Genomic DNA, 23,151 nt, shown 5'->3' on the forward strand with positions numbered 1-23,151 from the left:
TATATTTGTATTAATTATGTATTAAAAGCTCCAAATTAACTCAAAATTTAAATCAAGCTAAAAGATAGCACTCATGTCTGATAATCTATTTAGCTAACACTGTTTTTTTAATCCTGGCAGAACATTTGAATCACACTTTAACCGAGTTATTATGAGCAATGAGGGGTGGCGATCAAAGAAACCACGTCATTTAAGTTTGAGTTTATTTTCTCGGATTTCCGAGCAAACTTAAATGCAACAAACTGTACTTCCGCATTAACAATGACAAGAATATCCACTTATTGTTTTTCTTTGTCTTTCTGTTCATTTAGACCACATACACGCGCATAATAAAGACGTTATTGTGAGGTTCGGGGTGTCCCTGAACGCATCTCGTGGTAGTCTCGTGACAATGAGGAAGTGTCGTCCCGAGGGGGACTAGAGACGTGCTTGTGAGTTGGAGAAACATCTATGGTGTTGGAATTCCACGGCTGTTGACGTGTTCAGGTCAGAATGAAGTTAGAAAAGAGCGTCAGACTCTCTGTGGGGAGCTACGCTGTGGCGCTGTATGTCGTCATAACAAAGAGGCGTGGCTTGCCATGAGGGTATCCGTTAATTACACTGAATAATTTATCGTAATTAACGGATTAAATTACAGTAGTTACCGCCGTTAAGACACTATTCTGTTCTGTTCCGCCTTGTTTCTGCCGCCTTTACTTTCCCTGTCCTTAGGCACCTGGCGCTATTTTTAGTTCTCCTATTGAGTTCAGCTGGTGGCTTCTCCCTCTGCTGGAGCATTGTGCATGCGCGTGCATGCATGCATGTCTGTGCCCTGTGTGTGTTTTTGCCACGAGCTCTGCTTTTGAGTATAACAAAAGACTTTTACCTCCACTGGGTTCCTGTCTCTGCATCCTGGGGTCATCATCACCACACCATACCGTCACATAATCATTTATATTTTTTTTAAAAAGTAAATTAATTCAGTTTTGAAATACAATATTCAATACTTACCCCAATGAGGACAACCGGTATAGAAAATGTATGGATGGAATATTCAATACCTACTGTTCAACTAGTATCTACGTCATTTATTCATTTATATTTTTTTTAGTAGTCAATGACTTTCATATTTAATAATATTTGATTCATGCATTTTTAAAGAATTAAGTTAATTTTTAATCAGTTAATTTAATTACCACTTTATTAGATGTATTTATTTTTTATTTGATATATTATGTATGTATATGTATGTATTTTACATGATGGCATGAGAAGCCCGAGACCCATTCGACTTATGTGTACTAAATACTTAATATGCATCGCGATAGTGAAGCATCGCATTTAATAATGAATTTACAGCCTCTTCATTGATAATGCCATAAAGTTGGTTATAGTCTCAGTATTCTTGACAAAAATGATGCTTTGGGCCACAAATCCCGATGGAATTGGTAAGATTTGTTGGCAAGCAATAGCTAGAAAACACCACAAGGTGTCAGTATCACGCTGTAAACGCCTTCACTCCTTCACGTGTTGGTGCACTTTTCCTCTGGGGAAATGCTGAATCTACTCTGTATTCAATATAAAACACACAGGAAAGAAAAACAGGTGCTTAACTCCCTAAAAGCAGAGCCACCGGTGGAAATCTTCTCTTGGTGTATTAATATCATTTACTGCAGGAGGCCCCTCCCACTTTGTGGCCATGAGGCAAGGCCAGCTGTAGCTGTGCAGTTCATCTCAGTAGTACGTGTGACTGCTTGTAATATGATATTTGATAAAAGCTGATCGGTATGCAACAAGACGCTGTCACCATCCTCCTCTTCCTCCCGCGCAAGAAATATTCATACATCACACTTTGACCTTGACTTGTCATTGCACTGCCATTTCCCTGCGCCTGTATTGTTGTCATAAATAATAAAACAACAACAAAACACAACAACGTCCTTCCAATTCCTAAGCTTCCGCGTGTCTTTCATGTCAGTCTGCACAGAACACCTCTGGGTCTTTGAATGCGTCATCTGCTTCAGAAGCAGCAAAATGACCCGCAAGACTCGCTTATTAAACTCCTCGCCTGCCTCCGTGACATTTCATTTAACTTCAAGAATTCTTTTCGCCGCCACCGAGCACCAAGCAATTAACTTTTGGAATCTTTCTGCACGTCAAAGTTTCCAGATGATGCAAAATCTACTTTTTCACGTTGTTCTAACTGCAGTAAGTGTGCCTCCAGAGCAGGGGTCGGGAACCTTTTTGGCTAAGAGAGCCTTGAATGCCACATATTTTCAAATGGATTTCCATAGAGCCATGTTATATTTTTTAACATACAACTCAATGCGTGCATTTTTAAGCAAGATCAGCAATTTTACAATAAACCTAAATGATTGCAACGTCTGGAGACATTGCATGTGAATGCGTGAGCCTGATGGGGGGGAAGAAAACAAAAATGAGCAAGAAGGTGTCCATGTTGATGTTGGAACGATTGGAATCTGTTGAGCAGTGTGGAAGTAGTTGCTGAATGCCTTTGATCTAATCAGATCAGTGGCTGTGCAGTAGATAATAGCACAAATGTCCTGATGAAGTTCAATGAGTTGATGTTAGAATGAGGCGAATGGGTTGACAAATGTAGAAGTAGTAGCATTCCTTAAGAATGAACTTGTTTTTTGGAAAAGTGGACATTTTTTAATGTGAAAAATAGGTAGCCTTAATGTCTGGATTTTGCTAGAATTAGTTGAAACATGTTGAATTAGTTGGAGTAATTAAGATAAAAGGAAATTACGGGAATTAAGATCACAAGGAAAAGTGGGAATGTAAGGAAAAGCTGGAATTTTTGAAATGTGAGTTTGAAAGCCCTGAATAAGTGGGATTGTTTCATATCGGAATGGTTGACATTGGGTGAGAAATGTGCAAATGGTGGAAGTTTGCAAAATGGCCCTTTCAATTTGAATGGGAAAAATGCAGTGGAATTTTTGGAGTTTTGGAAAATCTGGGAATTTTTTTGAAAAAAACTGAAATGGTCGGATAGTATTCCCGACCGAGCTGGATGATTTGATGCTTGAATGGTGGGAATCACTTGAAAAATGAAGGAGGAGGAAGAGGACAAAAAAACGTGTGTTTTCTTAGTCAAAAGGGTTTGCTCTGCAGAATTAGCGAGCCGACTATTGGATTAAAGGCGGGAACTTCTTGACCTCCTTGACCTTTCAATGACCCGGGCAGGCTACTATATTATCCAATAATAATCGAGTTGTGGTGTCTGACCCAGCAAATATTGGCTGTGGCCACCCACCCGCATTGCGGTAGGAAATGAACGAATGGATTAAAATGCGTAAGAAAGTTTTATATTTTGAAAGTTATTTTTAACACTGTGACTTCTGTAATGTTTTACTTTAAAATGTCAGCAAAAACATTTTTTTTAATAAATACATTTTATTGTCTGCAATTGGCCTGTCGCCCGAAGTCAGCTGGGATAGGCTCCAGCATGCCCCCACGACCCTAATGAGGATAAGCGGCATAGAAAATGATGGATGGATGGACAGATGGACGGATGGATGGATGGATGGATGGATGGATGGATGGACAGATGGATGGATGGATGGATGGACGGATGGATGGATGGATGGATGGATGGATGGATGGATGGATGGACAGATGGACGGATGGATGGATGGATGGATGGATGGATGGACAGATGGACGGATGGACGGATGGATGGATGGATGGATGGATGGATGGATGGGCATTTTATTGTGTTAAATGCCCGAGAGGCCGCAGGTCCGCTACCGCTGCCATAGAGCCCGACTGCACTGCATTGCTGTCACTCACACAAACTTAACTGACACGTTCTACCGCGGTGATTTCAAAAACGGCCGGAATGAAATGCGATATAAGACACGTGCGCCAGCGGGAGCGTGAAACAGAACACGCCGCTGTGCTGGAATGAAGAGAGAGAATGTTCATGAAGGCAACCCGTGAGGCTCAGTGTACATTGTAACACATTCAGTTACAGTAAAGACCGCCCAAAGCACCGACACCAGAGCCACAATTAGGGATCGAACGTGACCACACCGTACCACCCCCGTACCACCCCCGTACCACCCCCTTGTAACGTTAATTAAAAACACCACACTGACAATGACACCCATTTGGAGCTTTAATTAGCTTTGGAAGAAGCCGCAGTGGCTTGTTTGTTTGCAGATGATATCAAAGTTGTGTGATGTGATTGGACAAACATCCTTACAGCCAAATGCACCTTGGAGGCGGAGACTGATGGCTCACAGGAAGTAATCCAGCCAAGGCATGGGGTTATTGGATTACATTGCAGGGCACGGCCTTTCTTTCACAAGGTTTCACATCTTCTCACAACATTTTAGCAAAAGTTTGATGCACTTCGTCAAGTTTGAATGGGAATCTGTGTCCAAACCTTTGACTGGTGCTGTCAAGACCACAGGGTTTATTTTATTCACGACAGATGCAGAGCTGCAAAGAATGTCGACAAATGACCCCCCCGCCCCCCACCTCCCAGAGCAGAAAAGTGTAGTTGAAGCCACCTGACAAAATGAGGTTTCGCAACAACTGTGGACCTGAAAAAAATGCCGAAAATGGAGCCGTGGGACAAGTGGTGTTTTTTGCCATTTGGGGTCCTGCCAAGACCCCCGATAAGGAGTGGGAGGTTCCCCCCCCCCCCTCCCAGACAAAAAAAGTGACATGAAAAATTTATATTTTGCAACAGGTTCAAACTTGGAAAAAAAAAGCCCAAAAATGCCATTTTTGGGTTCTGCCAACCCCCCCAATAAGGATGTAGGAGGTTTCCTTGACCCCCTTGACCAGAAAAGTGTAGTTGAAGCCACCTGACAAAATGAGGTTTCGCAACAACCGTGGACCTGAAAAAAATGCCGAAAATGGAGCCCTTGGAAACGTGGCCTTTTCTGGCATTTTTGGGTCCTGTCCGGACTCCCGAGGAGGGTGGGGTCCTGGACCAGAAAAGCGCAGTTGAAGGACCTGAAAACTAAAAGTTCATGACAGGCGAGCACCTTCAAGAAAAGCTCTGCTGATGTTTTACAGCACTTTTTGGGAAGCTGACATTTTTTTGTACTGAGGACCTTCATTGTGACTTTTTTGCGTGAATATGTTTGATGCGCACTAACGTTAGCCAGACGTGTGCTTGCTGGCTGCCTTCATACGACAACATGCGTGTGCGTGCGTGTTCTGCTGTGGCACGGACGAAACGGGAGCGTGAACGCGCGCTGCAAGACCATCACCTACCCTGGTGCCGCGCAAACTTCTCTGTCCAATGGCACCGAACCGCCCCCGGAATCGTAGAACCCACCCACCCCAGTGTGCGGCGAGGAGACCCGCACGAGCGTCAACCAGTCCTCTCACCTGAGCTCCAACAGCAGTAATGGCCGCCAGCGTTTAGTCCAAGACAGTCACTTGTGGAATGGACCGAAGCATGCGCCACAACCCGTCCTCCAACGTGGGCGACGTCTGCTGAGGAGAACCCCGATGTGAAAAAAGCCGCATTGTTCCCAATCATGTTCGACACCGATGGACCGCAGTGACCTGTCGTGGAGAGAGTGGTGAGATTTTAGGAGAGACATGGCTCGTCTGCTGCTTCTGATCCACTCGGCGGTCCTGTTGCTCTTTGGGAGCGACGTGTTCCTGGTGGGAGCAAGTAAGTGGATCCTGTTGTACACTCATTGCGTTATTACTCTGCAGCCGCCGTTCGTCTGTGAAATATTACTGACACTCAGTGGCCAGTCCATTAGGTACACCTGCACACCCGGAACAACGAGACCCAACAGAAAAAGACAAAAGTCAAAGATAACAACGCTCATTTTGTTGAACAACATGTTATTTTTCTTTGTGCGGTCTCGTACTTGTGGGTCAAGAGGCGGTTGAAGTCTAAACTTTCAGCTTTAAAAGATAAGCCGTTGAATGAAAGTCCCAGAATATCACATTTGTGGTTGGGGAATTGGTCAATCATTGCAATTGGAAAGAGTTGCATCATTTTTCATTTTGGACATCAAGTTTTCCAGGATGACGGTGACAGCAACAAATACCTCTTCCAGCCAAATAAGGTCAGAGAAAAAACAGGACATATTCTTACGCTTTGGTTTAGACCAGGGGTGTCCAAAGTGTGGCCCAGGGGCTTTTTATATTCTAAAAAAGCAGCATAAAAGGGAGGGAGGAGCCAAAATGAATAATATAAGGTGAACAAGTAGAAAATGTTGATACTGATAACACGTCTTTAAATATGTATAACATCTGAGCATTATAGATTGGATTTATCCTTTTAAACAATGAAAAATGTCAAAACGCCCCCCCGCTGCACACCAAAGGGTGATAATTTCTCATAACATGCACGCCCACCGTGTTGCCTGTGCTGTTGTTTTTCTAGTGAGGCTGTTATTAAACCTTATAAGTTGGATTGACTGGAAATTTCTCACACAAGTCAACATGCTCTCCAAAAACACCCACTAACGTTTGGGTTTTTGCTGAATCACCACTAGATTTGGTACACTGATCCCTCGTTTATCGTGGTTAATTGCTTCCAGACCGGACCAATTTCCACGAAGCAGGATTCAATGTTAATAAATGGAATATTTTCATAGTTATGGCACAGCAAACCTGTTTACGATCTCCTAAATACGTTTCTTTTCAAATTATTAGAGCCCTCAAGACATGAAATAACACTCCTATAGTCACCTTTACACTCCTCTTACCCAATATAGTGGATCTAATCAGAGACCATACAGCATATTACACATAAATAAGCTAACACGTTACACACACGTTAGCGGTACCTTGTTGTATTTTTCTGTGTGGCGCACGTCCAGCGTACGTCCTTGCGGCTTTAAGCGGCTTTACACCCGAGTTGGCCAACGTAGTAGACAGAATAAGAGTAAATAAGCCATGTAAGACGTAAATAGAACTCCTGCTCGAGCCGTGTCCCAGTGATTGTGTTCCCCAGGGAACCTCAGTAACGAGTCTAGTGCCTGTTACACCGAACACCGACACCTAGTGGCCAATGTAGAATACTACATTCACAATTACAATGCTTCTTCCGCCTTGAATTTGTATTTGAGTTCATTTAGTTTTAGTTCATTTTGCCATTTTTATGCTGAAAAAGCTTCATTTAGGCAAACAATAAGTACAATTTGCTTAAATCTGCTATTTGGGACTAATAATTAATAAGACCTCATTCAACCACGAAAAAGTGATCATTTATGAATTCATGAATGATTGAAAAGCAATATTTCGAGGGACGACTGTACACACCTTTAGGGGACTGACAAGCACACGTGTGTAAAATTTGAGCGAGACTGGTTGACAAACATCAACCAAAAAGAACAAAAGGTCATTGCAGGGGCAGGGATGGGACTTAGCAACTCATCGTACATAAGTCACTGGCCATCCGACTAATGCTTAGAAATCTTTGAGGACACCTGTCTGACATGTTTGCTCGTTTGTATCTCAAAGCATTCTGACCCCAGCCCACAGGGGGTGAGGCAAATATCACCGAGTGGGGCGTCATTGGACCTCATTGTGGCCAATGAAGGTAACCCAAATATTAGACAGCCTTTTCGATGTATGACGCAGTGCAGTTGGACACTACGGCAGCTGTCTCTGTGACTCACGCGAGTCTTATTATCTTTGTGAAGGCTGACGTTTTGATACAGAAAGTATTGGAGTGCTAATTATTAGCATTGGGATGCTGCAAATATCCCTGGCGGCGTGCCTGGCTCGCAGCAGTATGACGGCGATAACAGACATGCAGCCTTGCCAAGCACGTGCAGCCCTTTCAGCTCATCGGACGGCTTCAAAGAACATTTCCATGAAATGTAGGAGCAATCAGAGCTGCCTTCATCTACCTGACTTCCTGAGGGAGGAGGCGGGCCGTACATAACGAGGGCGCCACTTCTCATCTCCCCGGAGCTTTCGAGAGCTCAACTTTTTCTAAATAATCAGCGCTGCCGCTCTCATGAATGTACGTTCAGCTGAGGCATCGAGCTTGAAAGGGAACGGAAATACACGAGGACGCTAACGGCACGGTTGCATGCGCAATGACAGAAACTTAGCTGAAATGGAAACATGGAGTTTCAGTACGATATTCAGCCGCCGGTAAAGCTAAAGTTAGTCGCTGTTAGGGGTGTCACGATGAGATTGGGTCTATGGGAAACTACAATGAAAACATTTGACTGGACCAATCAACTTTTAAACGCGTAAGTCACTAAACAATGCAGGTGTGTTGTGGAATGTTTACTGTCCCACTAATTGACACTAAACGATATTATTCTCAACATTTTTTGAGACCAAATAAAGCAGTCATTTTATGATATGATAATATATGAAAATAATGCAATATTCCTTGAACATGCCACCGTTCACTCTGTAAAGTTTTGAAATTGGCGTTTGTGACGTGTATTTTCTCACAGGCAATATGTATCGTCTGTCGGACGTTTGCAGCATTTCTTGAAATGCTGGCTTTTCGACTGTATTAAAAAGCAGCATCTCTTTTGCCATGACTTTCTGTGAACGCACACCCTTTTGTGCTTTAAGGTTTGTATTTACTTTGCCACCCAAACGTCTCAGTGAGTGTCAACGGTCGGGACGAAGGCTCTGCATCTCCATGTGTAGTTTTTTTCCCCAGATGGGAAAACCGGATCGGGCGGATATGTTTGAGGTGGGCAAGTTCGTTTTGTGGCCTTTTAAGTTGCTACCACTTTGGAATAAATTCGGCATACTAGCTCGTTCGTGTTGATGGGCTCGCTTTGCTCATTAATATTCCTAAACGGGGGCTGTGGCGTTTGGCTTTTCAAGCATCTTTTTCCCTCCTCACTTCTACTGCGTTACCTTGCATTGCTCCTCAGGTGAGTAAAAATGAAAAACAATTAGTGCCTAACACTCACAATCACGAGTGCACCTGAACGCCTCACAGTGCAAGGAGAACGGAGCAGACAGGAGACACAGCATGAAGGTGTTCATTGCTCTGTGTGCATCCTATGAACATGAAGATGAACCCCCCGCACGGCTCAGTGGTGAAAAACCAGCTGTCCCTGTGAGCGGGGATTCCCCCCAAAATGAGGCTTTGTGTTTTGTTGTATGTAGTTTTGTACCTCGGGTGCTGCTTTATCGTGATTGCTAAACTTAGAAAGTCCTGAACAGGTTTCCTTGAAATACTCCATGTATGAATATGGAACCTTGATGGACTGATCTCATTACTGGGGTCGGCTGTAAAGGGTTCCGAGGTGAATGCAAATCTTTTCACAACATTTTATCATCTGAGAAGAGATGATCAAATAAGGCTGGCCTGGCCAACCCGCGGCTTGCGAGCCTCATGCGTCTCTTTAACTAGTTTCTCTTCAGAAGCTGTCACATGACATGCGTCAAAAATGCTTGGCTGGCGCTGGCATTCACTCCCCCTACAGCTAGATGGCACACTGACCATGCAAGCCTGTTTGAGTGACGTCAAACGAGCGACGAGAGAATCTTTGGTGTGACATCATTTGTGTTGTAAACAATTTCCGTCAAGTTACCTCTTGAAATGGCAGAGAAAAAAAGCACAGCCAAACGGAAATATGAAGAAGAACACAGGACGTTTTTGCCAGAGTGGGAGAGTTTATATTTTTTTGTTGAACGTAATGGCAAGCCGATCTGCCTTATATGTCACGCAGCATTAGCACATTTCAAAGCTTCACATCTTCAGCGTCACTTCAGCTCACTCCACCCTAACATCGAACAGGAATTTCCAGAAGGGACTGAACTTCGCAAGAACAAGTTGGTCGCTTTGAAAAGCCAAGCAGAAAAGCAGGGGCAGTTTTTCCAAAAATTTACGAAACACTCGGAGACCGTAACGCTTGCATGATATCAGCTGGCTTGGAACCTAGCACGGGCTAAAAAGCCATACAACGAAGGGGACTTCATTAAAAAATGCCTCATTGACGCCTTTGAAACCTTGGCTCCTGGAGACGACAAACTAAAACGGAGCGTATCAGACGTTCAACTGTCCCCCCACCGTGTTAAACGCAGAATATCGGATATTAATACGCTTCAGATACTGTCCATGTTTGGGTCAACGTACGTCTGCGAGTCTGTGTTTTCTACCCTGAAACGTGAAATCAAAGCATCGATCTGTTCTGACTGACACTCATTTGAAAGAATTGCTTAGAGTGGCAACGACAGAATACAAGCCAGATTTGTAGAGGATTGTTCAAGATAAGGAATGCCAGAAGTAAGAGAAAGATGTTATTGAAAGTTATTCTATTATTGTTTGTGGACTTGCTTGAACTGAGAGTTTGTGTGTGTGTGAGACAGTGCACACAATGTAAACTGTTGAAAATGACTGATGTTATCATGTTGGTGTGGTTATTTTCATTAGATCTGAGCAGAGGTCTGTGTATGCGTGCATGCATGATTAAAAGATGATGTTCATGTGTACCCATGTGTATGATGTGGCTCTTAGTCTCTGACTAGTTGGCCACCCCTGAAATAAGGCATCCCATCTCATGCTGAAGCTGAAGTCCTCACCAAGAACGCATGCTCGTGTGGCTTGCCGGTACGCAGGCGCGAGGCTCACGTCTTTGAATGAGCTACCTGCTGCTCGTAAAAACTGCTGCTGTCATCGTTTTCGGGACCTGGCGTCCGTCACATGTTTGAAGCATGTTTAGAGGACAATGCAGAGAGCCACCAAGTAGATTGTCTCATCTGCGTTTCTGCTATGTTGCTAAAACAGAGGCTTTGTGCTGATTGCATGAACCTTGCATTAACGTCTTCTAGCTTTTGGAGCTACTTCCCCGCCTCCAGGTCTGAGAAACACACGTTCTGCTAAAAGAAACGTAGTTTTTTGCTGCTGTGTCACAAATTAGACTTTTTAAAAAATCCGTATATTCTTGTCCCGAAGCTGTAATGGCTCCGTGTCCCAGTGATGTGGCTGTATTCGGGATAACGCTGCTGTAATTATGAGAGACACAAGCCTTCAAAGTGCCACTCGGAGGTAATAAAGAGGGAAATATGATCAATAATTCACCATCGCGGCACCTTGGTTTCGCCTTGACTTGTGCACCTTTGGGAATCTGCTCACTCATGTTCGGCTGAATAATTAGCGCCAGCTGAGTTCTACTGCAGAAAAAAAACACACACAAGCTCGTAAAATGTTGCACAATGACTTTCTTTGACGTTTCCTGTGGGAAACCACGTCAAGTCCATCTGTGGCCATCTTGAAACTCTTCATGAGTGTACAGGAAATGTTTTAGCCACGTGCGTACAGTCATTATTCATTCATTCCAAAAGGTCGGAGGAAGCCAGTTTTCCCAGTTACGGTGTTCCCTCGCTACATTGCGCTTCACCTTGATCATTTTGCCGGCCTCCATACATCGCCATGTGCGTGCGTGTCTGTTTTTCTTGTCTATCGCCTCCAAACAGACGGGAGGAGGCTTCACTCTGTGCATTGGTTTCAGAACCTTGGCATGTTTGTTCCGTAGAACAACGGCATGTACGGAGTGAGCCCTTGCCTCGGTGGGTAGAGGCGGGGCTGGTAGCATACACTCAGAGTGCATAAGAGTGTAAAATAGTAATTTAGTAGATTGCAACATATTGTCATATTTTTTCATTGTACTTTTCTTAAAAGCAATGTTAAAATCTCATCTCGTCCCCGTAGACCCAATCTCGTGTCTCGTCTCGTCTCGTCTCGTCTCGCGACACCCCTGCTAAATCCTAAGACAGCAGTACCTCGGTTTTCATCGTTCATTTCTTACAAAACGTCCGATGAAAACTGAAACCTACGAAAACTGAGGCAGTTTTTCCTCATAGGAAATCATGAAGATTCAACTAATCTGTTCCAGACACCCAAAAATATGAAGAAAAAATCCATTTTATGGAGAATAATTGCAGTTTTACATGCAGAGAACAATGCAAACCATCATAAATGAGGAATGGATGGGCTGGAATCATCATGTCCTATTCTTTTTGCGGGTGCGTGAAGACAGGAAAGCGTAAAACGTGTACAAGTGAGTGTGTACTTGCTGAGTAGCGAGTTACCAAAGGCTCTGAAGTCTTGATTGCTTCATTTACTGTAAGTGTCAGTACGTGTAGCTAAGCAGACGTGCATACATTGCGGGGGATGCATTTGATGGCGCCGTGCGTCAGCTATCATGTGAAGTGACCCCCTCGTCCATGCTAATGTGCATGCAAGTAGGTGACCAGCGTGGTTATTTGCAATCTAATATCCAATGTGTGATATGTGTACTGCAAAAATGTGCATTGATTTGGAATGCGATTCATTTCGGTGTGTCCACCGTAGCATGTGGCCTGGAATGGGAGAGGGGCTGAGCCGCGTTGTCGCCACAGCAAATGGGAAGATCCTCTTGGGATGTGGGCACGCTGCTAGCATGAATAATAGCCGAATGCATTCATTGCCCCCGCCCCGTCTAAGCGGAGACAGTGAAAGTGCTGCTGGTGGCGGCCATGGAAGCATTTTCCATGATTTCCATGTGTTTGGCTGTAGTCATACTTTATTCATGCTGCTTTCAGAGCAGCATAAAAAACGATTAGATGCGTTTTTTTGAATGGTGGAAGAATCGAAATGTCAAAGAGTGAATCAGCTTCATGGGAGAAAACAAACTGATAACATCACCTGCCATATTTTCTGGAAACGCGCTTTGACAGGTGACATTTTAACCTGATTTAGCGGCCTTTTTTTTTTTTGCACCTCATGCAGGTTTTTCAAAGGTTGGCCCCTCCCCATCACTCCAAGTTACAGCCACCATAAGAGAGTCATCGCAGCGGAACCTCGGTTAGTGTCTGCCCCGGTTAACGGGCTTTTCTGTACATTTTCCAGTTGGCGTACAATACGCAATAAACAAGGGATGTTCTTGTCGTACAAGTGTAAAAATAAGCTAAACCTCACAAAAGCTACAGAAAACTGTAGCGCCATAACCTAATAAGAAATACAGTGGAACCTCGGTTAGTGTACACCCTAGTTAGTGTGTTTTTTTTTTTGTTCGGTTTTGCCTCGGTTTATGTCCATTCTCCAGTTAGCGTACAGTGTGGTGCGTGTCTTTTCGTGTTATTAATACGCAGTAACGGTGTTTCTAACATAGTTTTATCACAAAATGTTCTTGCTCTGTCGCCCGTTTATGACATCATCAGTGGTTAGTTGTTTGCTAACTAACGCAGTTACGCCACGAGTCTCTGCTTTTCTTATTGACCACGGCTGCCAATTAACCCACAATGGTGCCAAAGAAAGTTACAAGTGCCAGCAGTTTGATGATTGGCACTGATGCTAGCTAGCGCTAACACAACAGGACAGGTGTCCAGGCAGGTCCAGCAGTGTCATGGATCAGGGCTTTTCCAAGTATGGCACAGTTAGCCTCCCCTCAGAGAACACTAAATGGTTTGGTCCTCGCCTACTGCCGAAAACCGGATTTTCTGGAGCACATTTCTGACCGTAGTTCCTGGAAAATCTCTTCATTTGGCTTTTGACTTACCTTAAATGATCTCAGCAGGTGTTTTTTTTTTTTTAGGTTTGGTAAGGGAGTGATCAAACACGCGGGCAAGGCATACGCCGATCACGTGTTTTTTACGGAAATCGGCCGACGTTGATCGATGGCCGATCGATCGGAGCCTCCCTGGTGTGCGCCAAAGTTTTGTTTGTGTCTTCATGTGGTGTCAGCTTTGAAAGAAGATTCCAGATGACATGACGGGATCGCTACTACAGTATGATCATCAATGCGCCAACACACCAGGACGACGGTCGCCGTCTTATTGTCATTCTTCCTGTCTCCCAGCCAAGGACAGCGTGTGCTCTGTCTCTCCATTACAAGACACATCAGTCCTCTACCGTCCGTCTGGATGTCCACACCAAGGACGCAGGGCGAGACCAACCAAAAACCTCATCTCCCCGTCCTTCTGACACCTGCAGCATTAATTACTGCACCTCTCCACCTCAAAGCTGCACCCATGACCCCCACGGCGATGTGGCTCACGATCCACGGTCCACGATCTATGAGGTCAAGTGTGTCCGAGACCCCGAGCGTGACGAACGGGAGGCCGGGCGGCTGTGTCCGTCAGGAGGGTCTTTTAGCGCCACCTCTGTCAAGGAGAGAACATTTCAGCAAGCATTTTATTTTGACAGCATGTCTTCTCAGGGGACTAAAGTATGGAAAGTAGACTGGGGTGTACTTTAGAGGGGGGGTTCTCACGTGGTCTCAACCTGGGAACACACTTTCATGTGTTCATTAAGTTGCAAACCACTTTGGTTTAAGTCACCTGACATTTTTGTTTATGTTTTTGTACACTTTCATTCTTTTATTTATTATTCATTTGACACTTTTATTTCAGTTCTTTTGATTTATTTCTATTGTTTTGTACACTTATTTAAGTCATGTTTATATTTATTTATTCCTTCAATTATTTAAGTCAAACCAAACAAAAGCATTGGTTTTAATTTGTATTTATTTATTTACTTTACACTTTTTTTATTTGTATCTACCTCTGCATGCACTTTCCAATTTAATCGGTGCTGCTCAGCCACTCGTGCGCGCTACGCTTGTCGTGTTGTGTTTACAGTGAACTCATCCGCTGAGCAGTTTGCTGCCTACCGTGATTACAACATTGGCTCTAAGTTTGAAACAAGCCTCCATATGCTTACTAGTTGGAACGCCGCTGTTTGACAGTGCAAGACTTGTCTCCCGTCGTCAAACAGTCCTTTTCTTTGAACCACCGCGTCCAAATGTCCCACAACCGATCCTATCACAGGCCCCCCATCAGATGTCACCCTTTGTTTCAGCAGCCTGTCTGCTCCCAAAGCGTCCACGTCTTTTGTCCCACTTTGCAAGCAAGCTTTCTGCAATAGAAGGCCGCCCGGTGACACAGTGAGGAGATATACAGTATATACTGTATATATATATATATATATATATACAGTATATATATTTATATATAAAGAGACACTATGTGTCTTTAAATAGCCCAGTTTGTCAGGACAAGGCAGGCAGGGAGACGAGGGGACTGAGAGAGGGAGGGAGGGAGGGAGGTGTTGTATTTGGACAGAAGACAAGTGCCTTTGTAGCCAAAGCAGTTTGTCTTCACAAGTACGTAAATGGAATCGGTGGTGGTTGGCTGTAACTGTGACAGTAATGGAAGCTCGGTGTCACGGGATGAAGAATGGGTTACCTCCGCCAAGGAGTCTAGAGCCGGCGTTTGCTCTTCACACAGAAGCCAAAGACGGACGCACTAATGAAGCTGTGTGGCTTTCATGCAGCAAATTAGACAACCTCGCTGTCATTCTTGCCAAAATTGTGGCTGGGTTTTCGTGCTCTATTCGTACTATATTGCACAAGCTAACAAAGCACCCCCGCACGTTGCTGACTCGCTCTGTGCATTTGTCATTGAGCGCGACTGCTAAATAACCCACCATGGGGCCAAAGAAAGTTGCGGGTGTCAGCAATTGGATGAAGAAGGCGAGCAGCTCTATTGAGTTCCATCTGGCCAGGATGTGTGGGAAAGTTCCATCCATTCGTCATTTCTAATTATTTCTCATTCTTAAAAAGGGGGGCCACCACCCCAAGGACAAGATCATGGGTACAAGCGTCCCAAATGAGTTTTCTCCGTATCCGGGAGAAACTCGGAGTAGAAGCGCTGCGCCTCCGCATTGAGAGGAGCCAGACGAGGGGGCTCGGGCATCTGGTCAGGATGCCTCCCGGACGCCTCCCTGGGGAGGTGTTCAGGGCACGTCCGACGGGTAGGAGGCCTCGTGGAAGACCCAGGACACGTTGGAGAGACTATGTCTCTCAGCTGGACGAAGTGGCCGGGGGGAGGGAGGTGTGGCCTTCCCTGCTTAGGCTGCTGCCGCCGTGACCCCGCATCGGATGAGTGGAAAACAACGGATGGAAAGAAAACACATTTTGGGAAAATGTATGAAGATTATTGAAGAAGAAAGTTGAAATAGTTAAAAAACAACAACATAAATGGGAAAAAGCAACGCTGGAGGTTGATACGAATACTAGGCTTCTTCACCCGTATCACAAAGCTGGGTAGTGTTTTCCATCCTTCCATGTTCTTCCGCTTGTCCGGGTCCAGGACGCGGGGGCCGCAGTCTCAGTAGGGAAGTCCAGACTCTTCCAGTTCCGCCGGGGGGACCCCAAGGCGTTCCCAGGCCAGCCGTGAGACATAACCCGTCCAGCGTGTCCTCGGTTTGCCCCGGGGCCTTCTCCTGCCAGGACGTCCGGTAGGCACTTTAGTTAGGGGAGGCACCAGGTAGCCCCCACGACCACATGAGGTGCCCGCAAGCCTGCTTTTCATTCAGGTGTTCAGTTAATAATGAAAGAACAGTAGAAAGAAATGCATTGTGAAATACAACATGTGAGTTGTGGACACCAGCATTTTGTTCATGTTCTGGTAAAACAAGCATATTCACTTTGTTTGGCTTTAAAATAAGCTCTGAAAAGAAATGTTCATTTTGTAAAAGTAGCTCTCACAAGGAAAAAGGTTGGTGACCCCTGCTGTAGATAATAGAGAAGACGTGGCAACGTTCTTCACGCTGTGGGCCATGCTGGAAAGGTTTGGAGTATCAAGTCATGTGTTTGAGTGGTTTGCAGGCTTCATGACTTCAAAACATTTTCATTTCAGGTCTTGATTGGATTTCAGGTCACATGCAACTCCAGACACTACTTAAGTCAAAGACCCAAACGCCCCGAGAATGAGTGAAGGACTTCCTGCACGGAAGCAGATGGCCCTGACAATCTCATAGCAGAGTAAAGCGTCCACATTAACAAGATCTCTCTGGTTCTGTCCCCGCCTCCACCTCCCACTCCATTAGACCGCCCGCCAGCTCCCGTCAACGTGTCCGTCATGTACCTCCGAGCCGACTCGGCAACTGTATCCTGGGAGGTTCCAGAGGGAGATATAATAATTGGCTTCTCCATCTCGCAGCAAGTAAGTGCAAAACCACGAGCGAGACACAACATGGCCTCTCCATTCATCCCGCATCCGTCCTCCAGAGGCAGGACGCGCACATGCAGAGGTTCATCCGGGAAGTGAACACCACCAGCCGCTCTTGCGTCCTCTGGGACCTGGAGGAGGAGACGGACTACATCATCCAGGTGCAGTCCATCGGCCTTTACGGAGAAAGCCAAGCGAGCAAGAAGGTCCACTTTCGCACGCTCAAGAAGACGGACCTCTTCCCCTCCAACAGTTCCAATCAAGGTGGGTTGAAGGTGTGAAACCCAAACACGCTCAAATACAGCTGAAAGCAGAAGGTTACATACGCTTACGCCAAATGATGACATTTTTAATCAGATTTTAATTGGATTTACATTTTCTCCTGTGGGAAAAAGTGCATCGGTTTTTGTCCATTTCTGCTATTTTGCTCCACCATTGCAGTGTTGGGGAGTGTGGGGGGGTGTTCGTGGAACATGAGGTGCCACAGGCCTTTGCCAAACGTCGCTGTCTTTCATTTACGCTTGACACCAATTTATTACTGAGCTCATTTGGTTTCAGAGTCCGTGCCCGACTGCTGTCCTGCGGCGGGACAATGAAGACCAATAACGCTTGAAGATGACAAAAGACTGAGAGGACGTTTATTAGGAAGAAATTGATCCGCTAATCCACTCTGCCTCCTGAAATGAAGCTAGCCAACATGCCCACGACAGTTTGTTGCCATTTAGCCCAGGTCGGAAGCGCCGGAGCGTGGAATCATCATAGATTCTCTACAGCCGAGCTGAGCTATTATTATTAGCTGTTAGCGACTGGTAAAAGCTAAAAGGAGCTCCGCTTCCGTGCTGCTCCTTTGGCTCATGCTTAACAATCCAGAAACGCTTCTTTGGCGGTAAAAACCTCTCCAAAGCTAACTCACCGTGAGAGCCAAGTGCTGAGCGCGCAGGGACCCCTGACCTGCTGAGGCGGGTCGGATTCTTTGAAGGGTTCTGGAAAGGATTCAAATGATGTACTGTGCTGTACTGGGGGGGTCTGGAAAAAGAAAAAGCCTATTCAGCGCTGCTTTGATGTCCAACAAAACCAAATCCCGTCAGCAGGCATTGAAGGGGAGCGCCTTTGCTTTTGCTTTGGCTTTTTCGGAGCACTCATTCGAGATAAGAGGTGCGTGTCGTCAAAGTTCAGCTTATCTCGGCACGGCGACCCCTTTTAACCTCCCGGTACTTGTTTCCAACGTACAGGAACCGCAGCTGTGATGGCGTCGCCTTAATGACTTCTAATTAGCTTCCTCATAATTCCATTAGAGCCGAGCCTGCTCTTATCACTCCATGAGCTCAGATGTCGAGTTGAACGTGTACAGGACGCCACGTGACCGCTTCATCAAGCACATCACATCTACTGACTATAGCAGCGCTTCTCAACTGGGGGGTCGGGACCCAAAAGTGGTAAGATAAGAAGATAAGACAAGAAAGACATAAATATAAACAGGCAGGAGGAGGGTCCACTCTGTTTCAGCACTTTGGCGTGTTTGTTCCACAGAATGATGGCATGAACGGAGTGAGCCCTTTTGTCAGCCATATGGTCTCTTTGTCTCGGTGGGTGGAGGCGGGGCCGCTAGCATACACACAGAGCAGACAACGTAGTAGACATTAAATTAGTCGATTGTCACATATTTCTTCTACTGTTTCATTGCACTTATCTGGTCTTGTCTCGTAGACCCAACCTCATGGGCGTGACGTCTCGTGACACCCCCAGAAAACAGGCAACAGAAACCATTCATGAGAGCGTAGCCGACAAGTGCTTGGCTTAGCTTCGTTGAAGAGGGACAGACATTGGCAGAATGGAGCACGAAAAGGGATGACAAAAGCCAACAGTTGCGTGCGCATAATGACAAAAAACAGCTCATTTTGTTGGAAGTTGACGGGCATGTTTTCAAATATTCATGAACCGGCAGGTGAATCCCTCCGAGCCTCCGACGTTGCCGGGAAAAAACTAAGTCACATAAAAAGGAATATTTTCCGAGGCTGGACGTCTTAAGTAGGTCGGCGGCCCCCCAAGACGCGACTGCTGCTCAATATTTCAAAGCGCTGAGTCAGGCTGAGCTGCACGCAACAAAGACAGCGACGCACTAACGAGGCGCTCGGCGGTGACTGAGCCGTCAGCACACTCACACGCATGCACGCACACACACACACACGCATATGCACACGCACACACACGCTAGCAAAGAGACTGCAAATATCAAGCGAGCAGTCCTCTCTTTGGATTTAATGGGCATCACGCGAGGGGAGCAAACGCTTTGATATTTGGGGGTTCCACGTTCTTGACACACAATAAAGGTAATCGGGGTAAGTGGAGCGCTGGAAGACTTCCAGAATCATTTTGAGAACGTAAGTCCATCCACTTAGAGGAGCATTCATGCTCCACAGTGATCTTGGCTACAACAACGCACGCCGCACGCTTGCTGCTCTTTTAGTCATTTGTGGTGTTTTGTGTGTGTAGACGACCCCACTGTGCAGGGCCTGGACCGGTCCAGACATCTGCAGACAGGAGAGGTCATCATCATCGTGGTGGTCCTGGTCATGTGGGCTGGTACGTTCATGATTGCGCAATAACACGTCCATCGATAGACCGCGGGCGGGTTTTGTTCTACAAAAAAAAATGTTAGAAATGAAATTTTAAAAATTGTTTTTACAAAAATAAATAAAAAGAATGAAAATATGACAATGAAAATATATTTGAACAGATTTATCTGAATAAAAATATGCAAATAACGGCGATGCTGTCACAGAAAAAACATTCTACAAAAAAACAAAAAAAAAACTTAGTATTTTTTTTCTTAATAAATAAATAAATATAATGGTAAAGAAAAAATCTATTTTTTTTACATTTTACAACATGCAAACTACGAGGAAACTGTTGCAGAATAACGTTTGACAAAAAATGTTAGAAATGAAACAAAAAGATGTAAATGAGTACAGAAAAATACAAAAAATAAAAAGAATGAGAACAAAAAGATAATACAAACCTGTCAAATGTGCCAGTGAGGGTGGGGCTGTTCCACAGGAGGATGTCGGATGCGGTCCAGCTTCATTGGGAGAAGAGTTACACTACCAGCCTTTGGATGTCAGTGACAATGAATGCACTAAGCCAGGACACGTGTCACGTCGCGCTGACGTTACTGTGCTACACTGTTATGGTCATGATGACGCTTTCCCTGACTGTTACTTTAAATCCTGCCTCAGTGAGCCGTAACCTCCAAGCACGCCCTCACGCTTCCATGCCAATCCATAACACCCTCAGATCGTGGCGTCTCCGCCCTTCGTCCACGTGACAAATGCGTTTGTGCGCCGTCTCATGCGTGCCACGGCAACAGGTGGCGCTAGGGGCCATGACGGTACGGCCGTTTCAGCCCGAAGGCGGTCATTTACGGAAAAAAAAAGTCACACTTGCATTTTGTATTTGATTATCAAGTCAACAAAACTGGTAAAATACAATAAAAAATATTAGTTGTTAACAATAATTCATTTAAAATATATTTGCATATATAAATGATACATTTAAAAAATGTGAACTATTACATTTTAAATAATAGTTATTAAATTGAACCATTTAAAAGGAGGAGATGAGAAAAAATAAGTCATTAACAATCAAACAAATGAATGCTTGTTAAACAAAAAATATAAATATATAAAATATATTTATATTCAGTAAATGAGCCAAAACGACATGAAATAAACTACTGTAGTAGAACTCTAGTTGATATGAATGAATACAAATGCATGTCCATAAGAACAAATAAGAAAACAAAATGAATGATTGAATAAAATCAGCTGATTTTCCCGTCCGTGGGTTCACATCATTTTAGCGACCCAAAGTTTGCGCACGGACGAAAGGCCAAATATTTCTGAAGAAAATACGCTGGTTTTTCCAGAGTGTATTTCTTTGTGCGGACGTCACAATAAACCGTGAACATGCTGAGGAAGGAGCGAGGGCCCGTGTGGAAGCGCGGGAAGATGAAATAGACGCACGTTGATGCGTGACGATGAATGGATGACTTCCGCGTGCAGCTCGTGCTGCCTAATGAGTCCTTTTGGTCGAAACGTAACACAGCTGCCGTGTTTGCAACGCCGCCTGTGCGTGCGTCGCATGGAGACGTGCGCGTGTGTGAACGCCCTCTCTCTTTGTTTGTGTGCAGCCGTCATCGCCCTATTTTGCCGCCAGTATGACATCATCAAGGACAACGACTCCAGCAACAACAAGGAGAAGGTCAAGCCGTCGTCGGAGAGGAGCACGCCGGAGCATCACAGCGGAGGACTGCTGAGGAGCAAGGTGAGAAATGATGTGCTGTTGGCGGCCATGGCAACCACACGCACGCACACACGCAGGCACGCACGCACGCACGCACGCACGCACGCACATACTCTTGGGCGTCTTGAATGAAGTTGGGAAGCGGAGCTCAGCTTCTTCATTGCCGGCAGTCACATGATTAGCAGAACAATCCAGACACCTGATTTCAACTCAATGATATTTTTGGACCGTTTTTACTAAATTGTTGTGTTTTTTGTCACACATTGAATATTTTTTTTTTGTGCAGTTTGCTGCTACACGTTTGTAATATCCCCGCTTTCTTGTCATGCTAGGACTTTTCTTCTTTAGCATCATCGTTTTGGATTGAATCTTGAATCTTAGCGTGCCGCTGCAAGGTTCCACACGTCACGTGTTTCTGCTAAATTCTTGCAGTGAAAAGAAGTCTTGTGTTTACGTAACTTTGTTACAAATTGTTTATGCTCACATCAGTACTACTTTTTTCCTGTAATATTTGGACTTTATTCTGTAATTCTGTGATTTGCCGGCCTGTATTATTAATATGAAAACATGAATATTGATATTGCAAGTCACGTGTTTCTGCAGTTTGCTGTAAAATTCTTGCGCTGAAAGATACGTCTACGCTTACGTAATATTGAAACTTTTTTTGTCCGATTTGTTACTAAATTGTTGTCGACGTGTTTACGTGTTTATGCTCGTAACAGTTCAATAGTTTTTTTCTGGTGATGTGGGGTGACGGTTTATGCTTGCCAGATTTGTTTTGTTCTATTTGGACTTTTTTCGTTATGTCACAACTTTTTTTGGACATAAGATTCTTTTTCTCCAGACACTTAGGAACTAATAGGAACATTTTTTTGTCCTTCAAACTGGAAGACATGTCCTTGTCTAATCCGCGTCTCCAAGGCAAGCTCATCTATCAGAGGACGTTTCTCTTCTAGTTGGAACCATGTGACTTTTTCAAGGACTCCTAAAGTCTAAATCAGAGAGAAGGACTCAAAGAGGGTGATGGAAGTTCCAAAACGGAGTGCAAAGCGGAGAGCAGACGTTGTGCTGGAGGCTCGTTTCCACCCAGGAAGGACTGAGGCGGCCTCGGAGGAGCCACAATGAACACATGAATAATCAAGGTGGATTGCGCCTCCAGAAAAGAAGAAAACAGAATCAGCCGTAGGACTTTTCTCTCTTTCTGGTTCTGAGTCCTTGTGGACAAATCCTGCAGCTTCCTATCCACACAAAGGGTGCAATCACTTCCGCAAAATGAAATGAATGAGTGAATGAATGAATGAATGAAGCAAGTGCTTCTTCGGTTGCTCAAGGCACCCCTGTTAAACGTTTCTTTTGTTGTGTGTTGCAGTTCCACCCGTCTGTGCCGTCCATCAACATCATTGAAGTGTGACGAGAAGAAGGCTGGCGCGGTCGGACGCTCGCCAGCCAGCATGTCAGGCGAACCTGCGCAATCCGGCGACATCCAGGACGACAGCGAAGAAAACACAAAGATCATGTTGGCTTATTCGTGTGCTTTGAGCGTTACCATGTGTTTGGAACAACCAGCAAGAGCACTCGATTGCTGTTAGGGAATTCAGGTGTACCTAATGTTGTGTCCGATGAGTGTACAGTCTCCTCTCCTCTCCTCTCCTCTCCTCTTCTCTTCATTTTTATTTTTTATACTATAAAAGTCATATTTTTATTTTTTTTTACACTTTTAAGTTGTATTTGATTTTTATTATTGTTTTACACTTTTAAGTATTTTTTTTTTTTACATTTTTATTTAAGCCATTTTTATTTTTTTTATTAATTTTCATGATTTTTACACTTTTGTTAATTTTCATTCATTTTTTATTTTGGTACTTTTATTAAATTCATTGTATTTAGATGTTTTTACACTTAAGTTATATATCATTTTTATTCTTCCTTTTATACTTTTAA

The 23,151-nt window shown here is 44.6% G+C and overlaps 1 protein-coding gene across 10 annotated transcripts; it reads left to right on the forward strand.

Moving 5' to 3' along the window:
• The first annotated feature begins 469 nt into the window (after positions 1-469).
• Positions 470-22,980, forward strand: fndc4a (fibronectin type III domain containing 4a). 10 transcript variants are annotated; one of them, XM_054762716.1, is made up of 8 exons: positions 5,570-5,641; positions 12,686-12,760; positions 13,491-16,527; positions 16,597-16,902; positions 16,968-17,172; positions 19,402-19,491; positions 21,098-21,231; positions 22,580-22,980. In XM_054762716.1, the coding sequence occupies exons 4-8, from the start codon at positions 16,819-16,821 to the stop codon at positions 22,619-22,621; spliced, it is 555 nt and encodes a 184-aa protein (XP_054618691.1). In that variant the 5' UTR covers positions 5,570-5,641; positions 12,686-12,760; positions 13,491-16,527; positions 16,597-16,818; the 3' UTR covers positions 22,622-22,980. The 10 variants fall into 10 exon arrangements, with proteins under 10 accessions (XP_054618689.1, XP_054618687.1, XP_054618685.1 ...); XM_054762715.1 differs by having other exon boundaries at positions 13,491-13,683; positions 13,755-16,902; XM_054762714.1 differs by lacking the exon at positions 5,570-5,641 and adding an exon at positions 470-486 and having other exon boundaries at positions 13,491-16,902.
• Positions 22,981-23,151: the final 171 nt, after the last annotated feature.

This window comes from Dunckerocampus dactyliophorus, chromosome 19 (assembly GCF_027744805.1).
Source record: "Dunckerocampus dactyliophorus isolate RoL2022-P2 chromosome 19, RoL_Ddac_1.1, whole genome shotgun sequence".
NCBI lineage: Eukaryota > Metazoa > Chordata > Actinopteri > Syngnathiformes > Syngnathidae > Dunckerocampus > Dunckerocampus dactyliophorus.

Coding starts and splice junctions, on each gene's coding strand:
- fndc4a (XM_054762710.1), top strand. CDS start 5,566: ATGGCTCGTCTGCTGCTTCTGATCCACTCGGCGGTCCTGTTGCTCTTT. Junction 5,642..12,685: donor CGTGTTCCTGGTGGGAGCAA/GTAAGTGGATCC, acceptor CACCTCATGCAG/GTTTTTCAAAGGTTGGCCCC. Junction 16,903..16,967: donor GCTTCTCCATCTCGCAGCAA/GTAAGTGCAAAA, acceptor TCCGTCCTCCAG/AGGCAGGACGCGCACATGCA.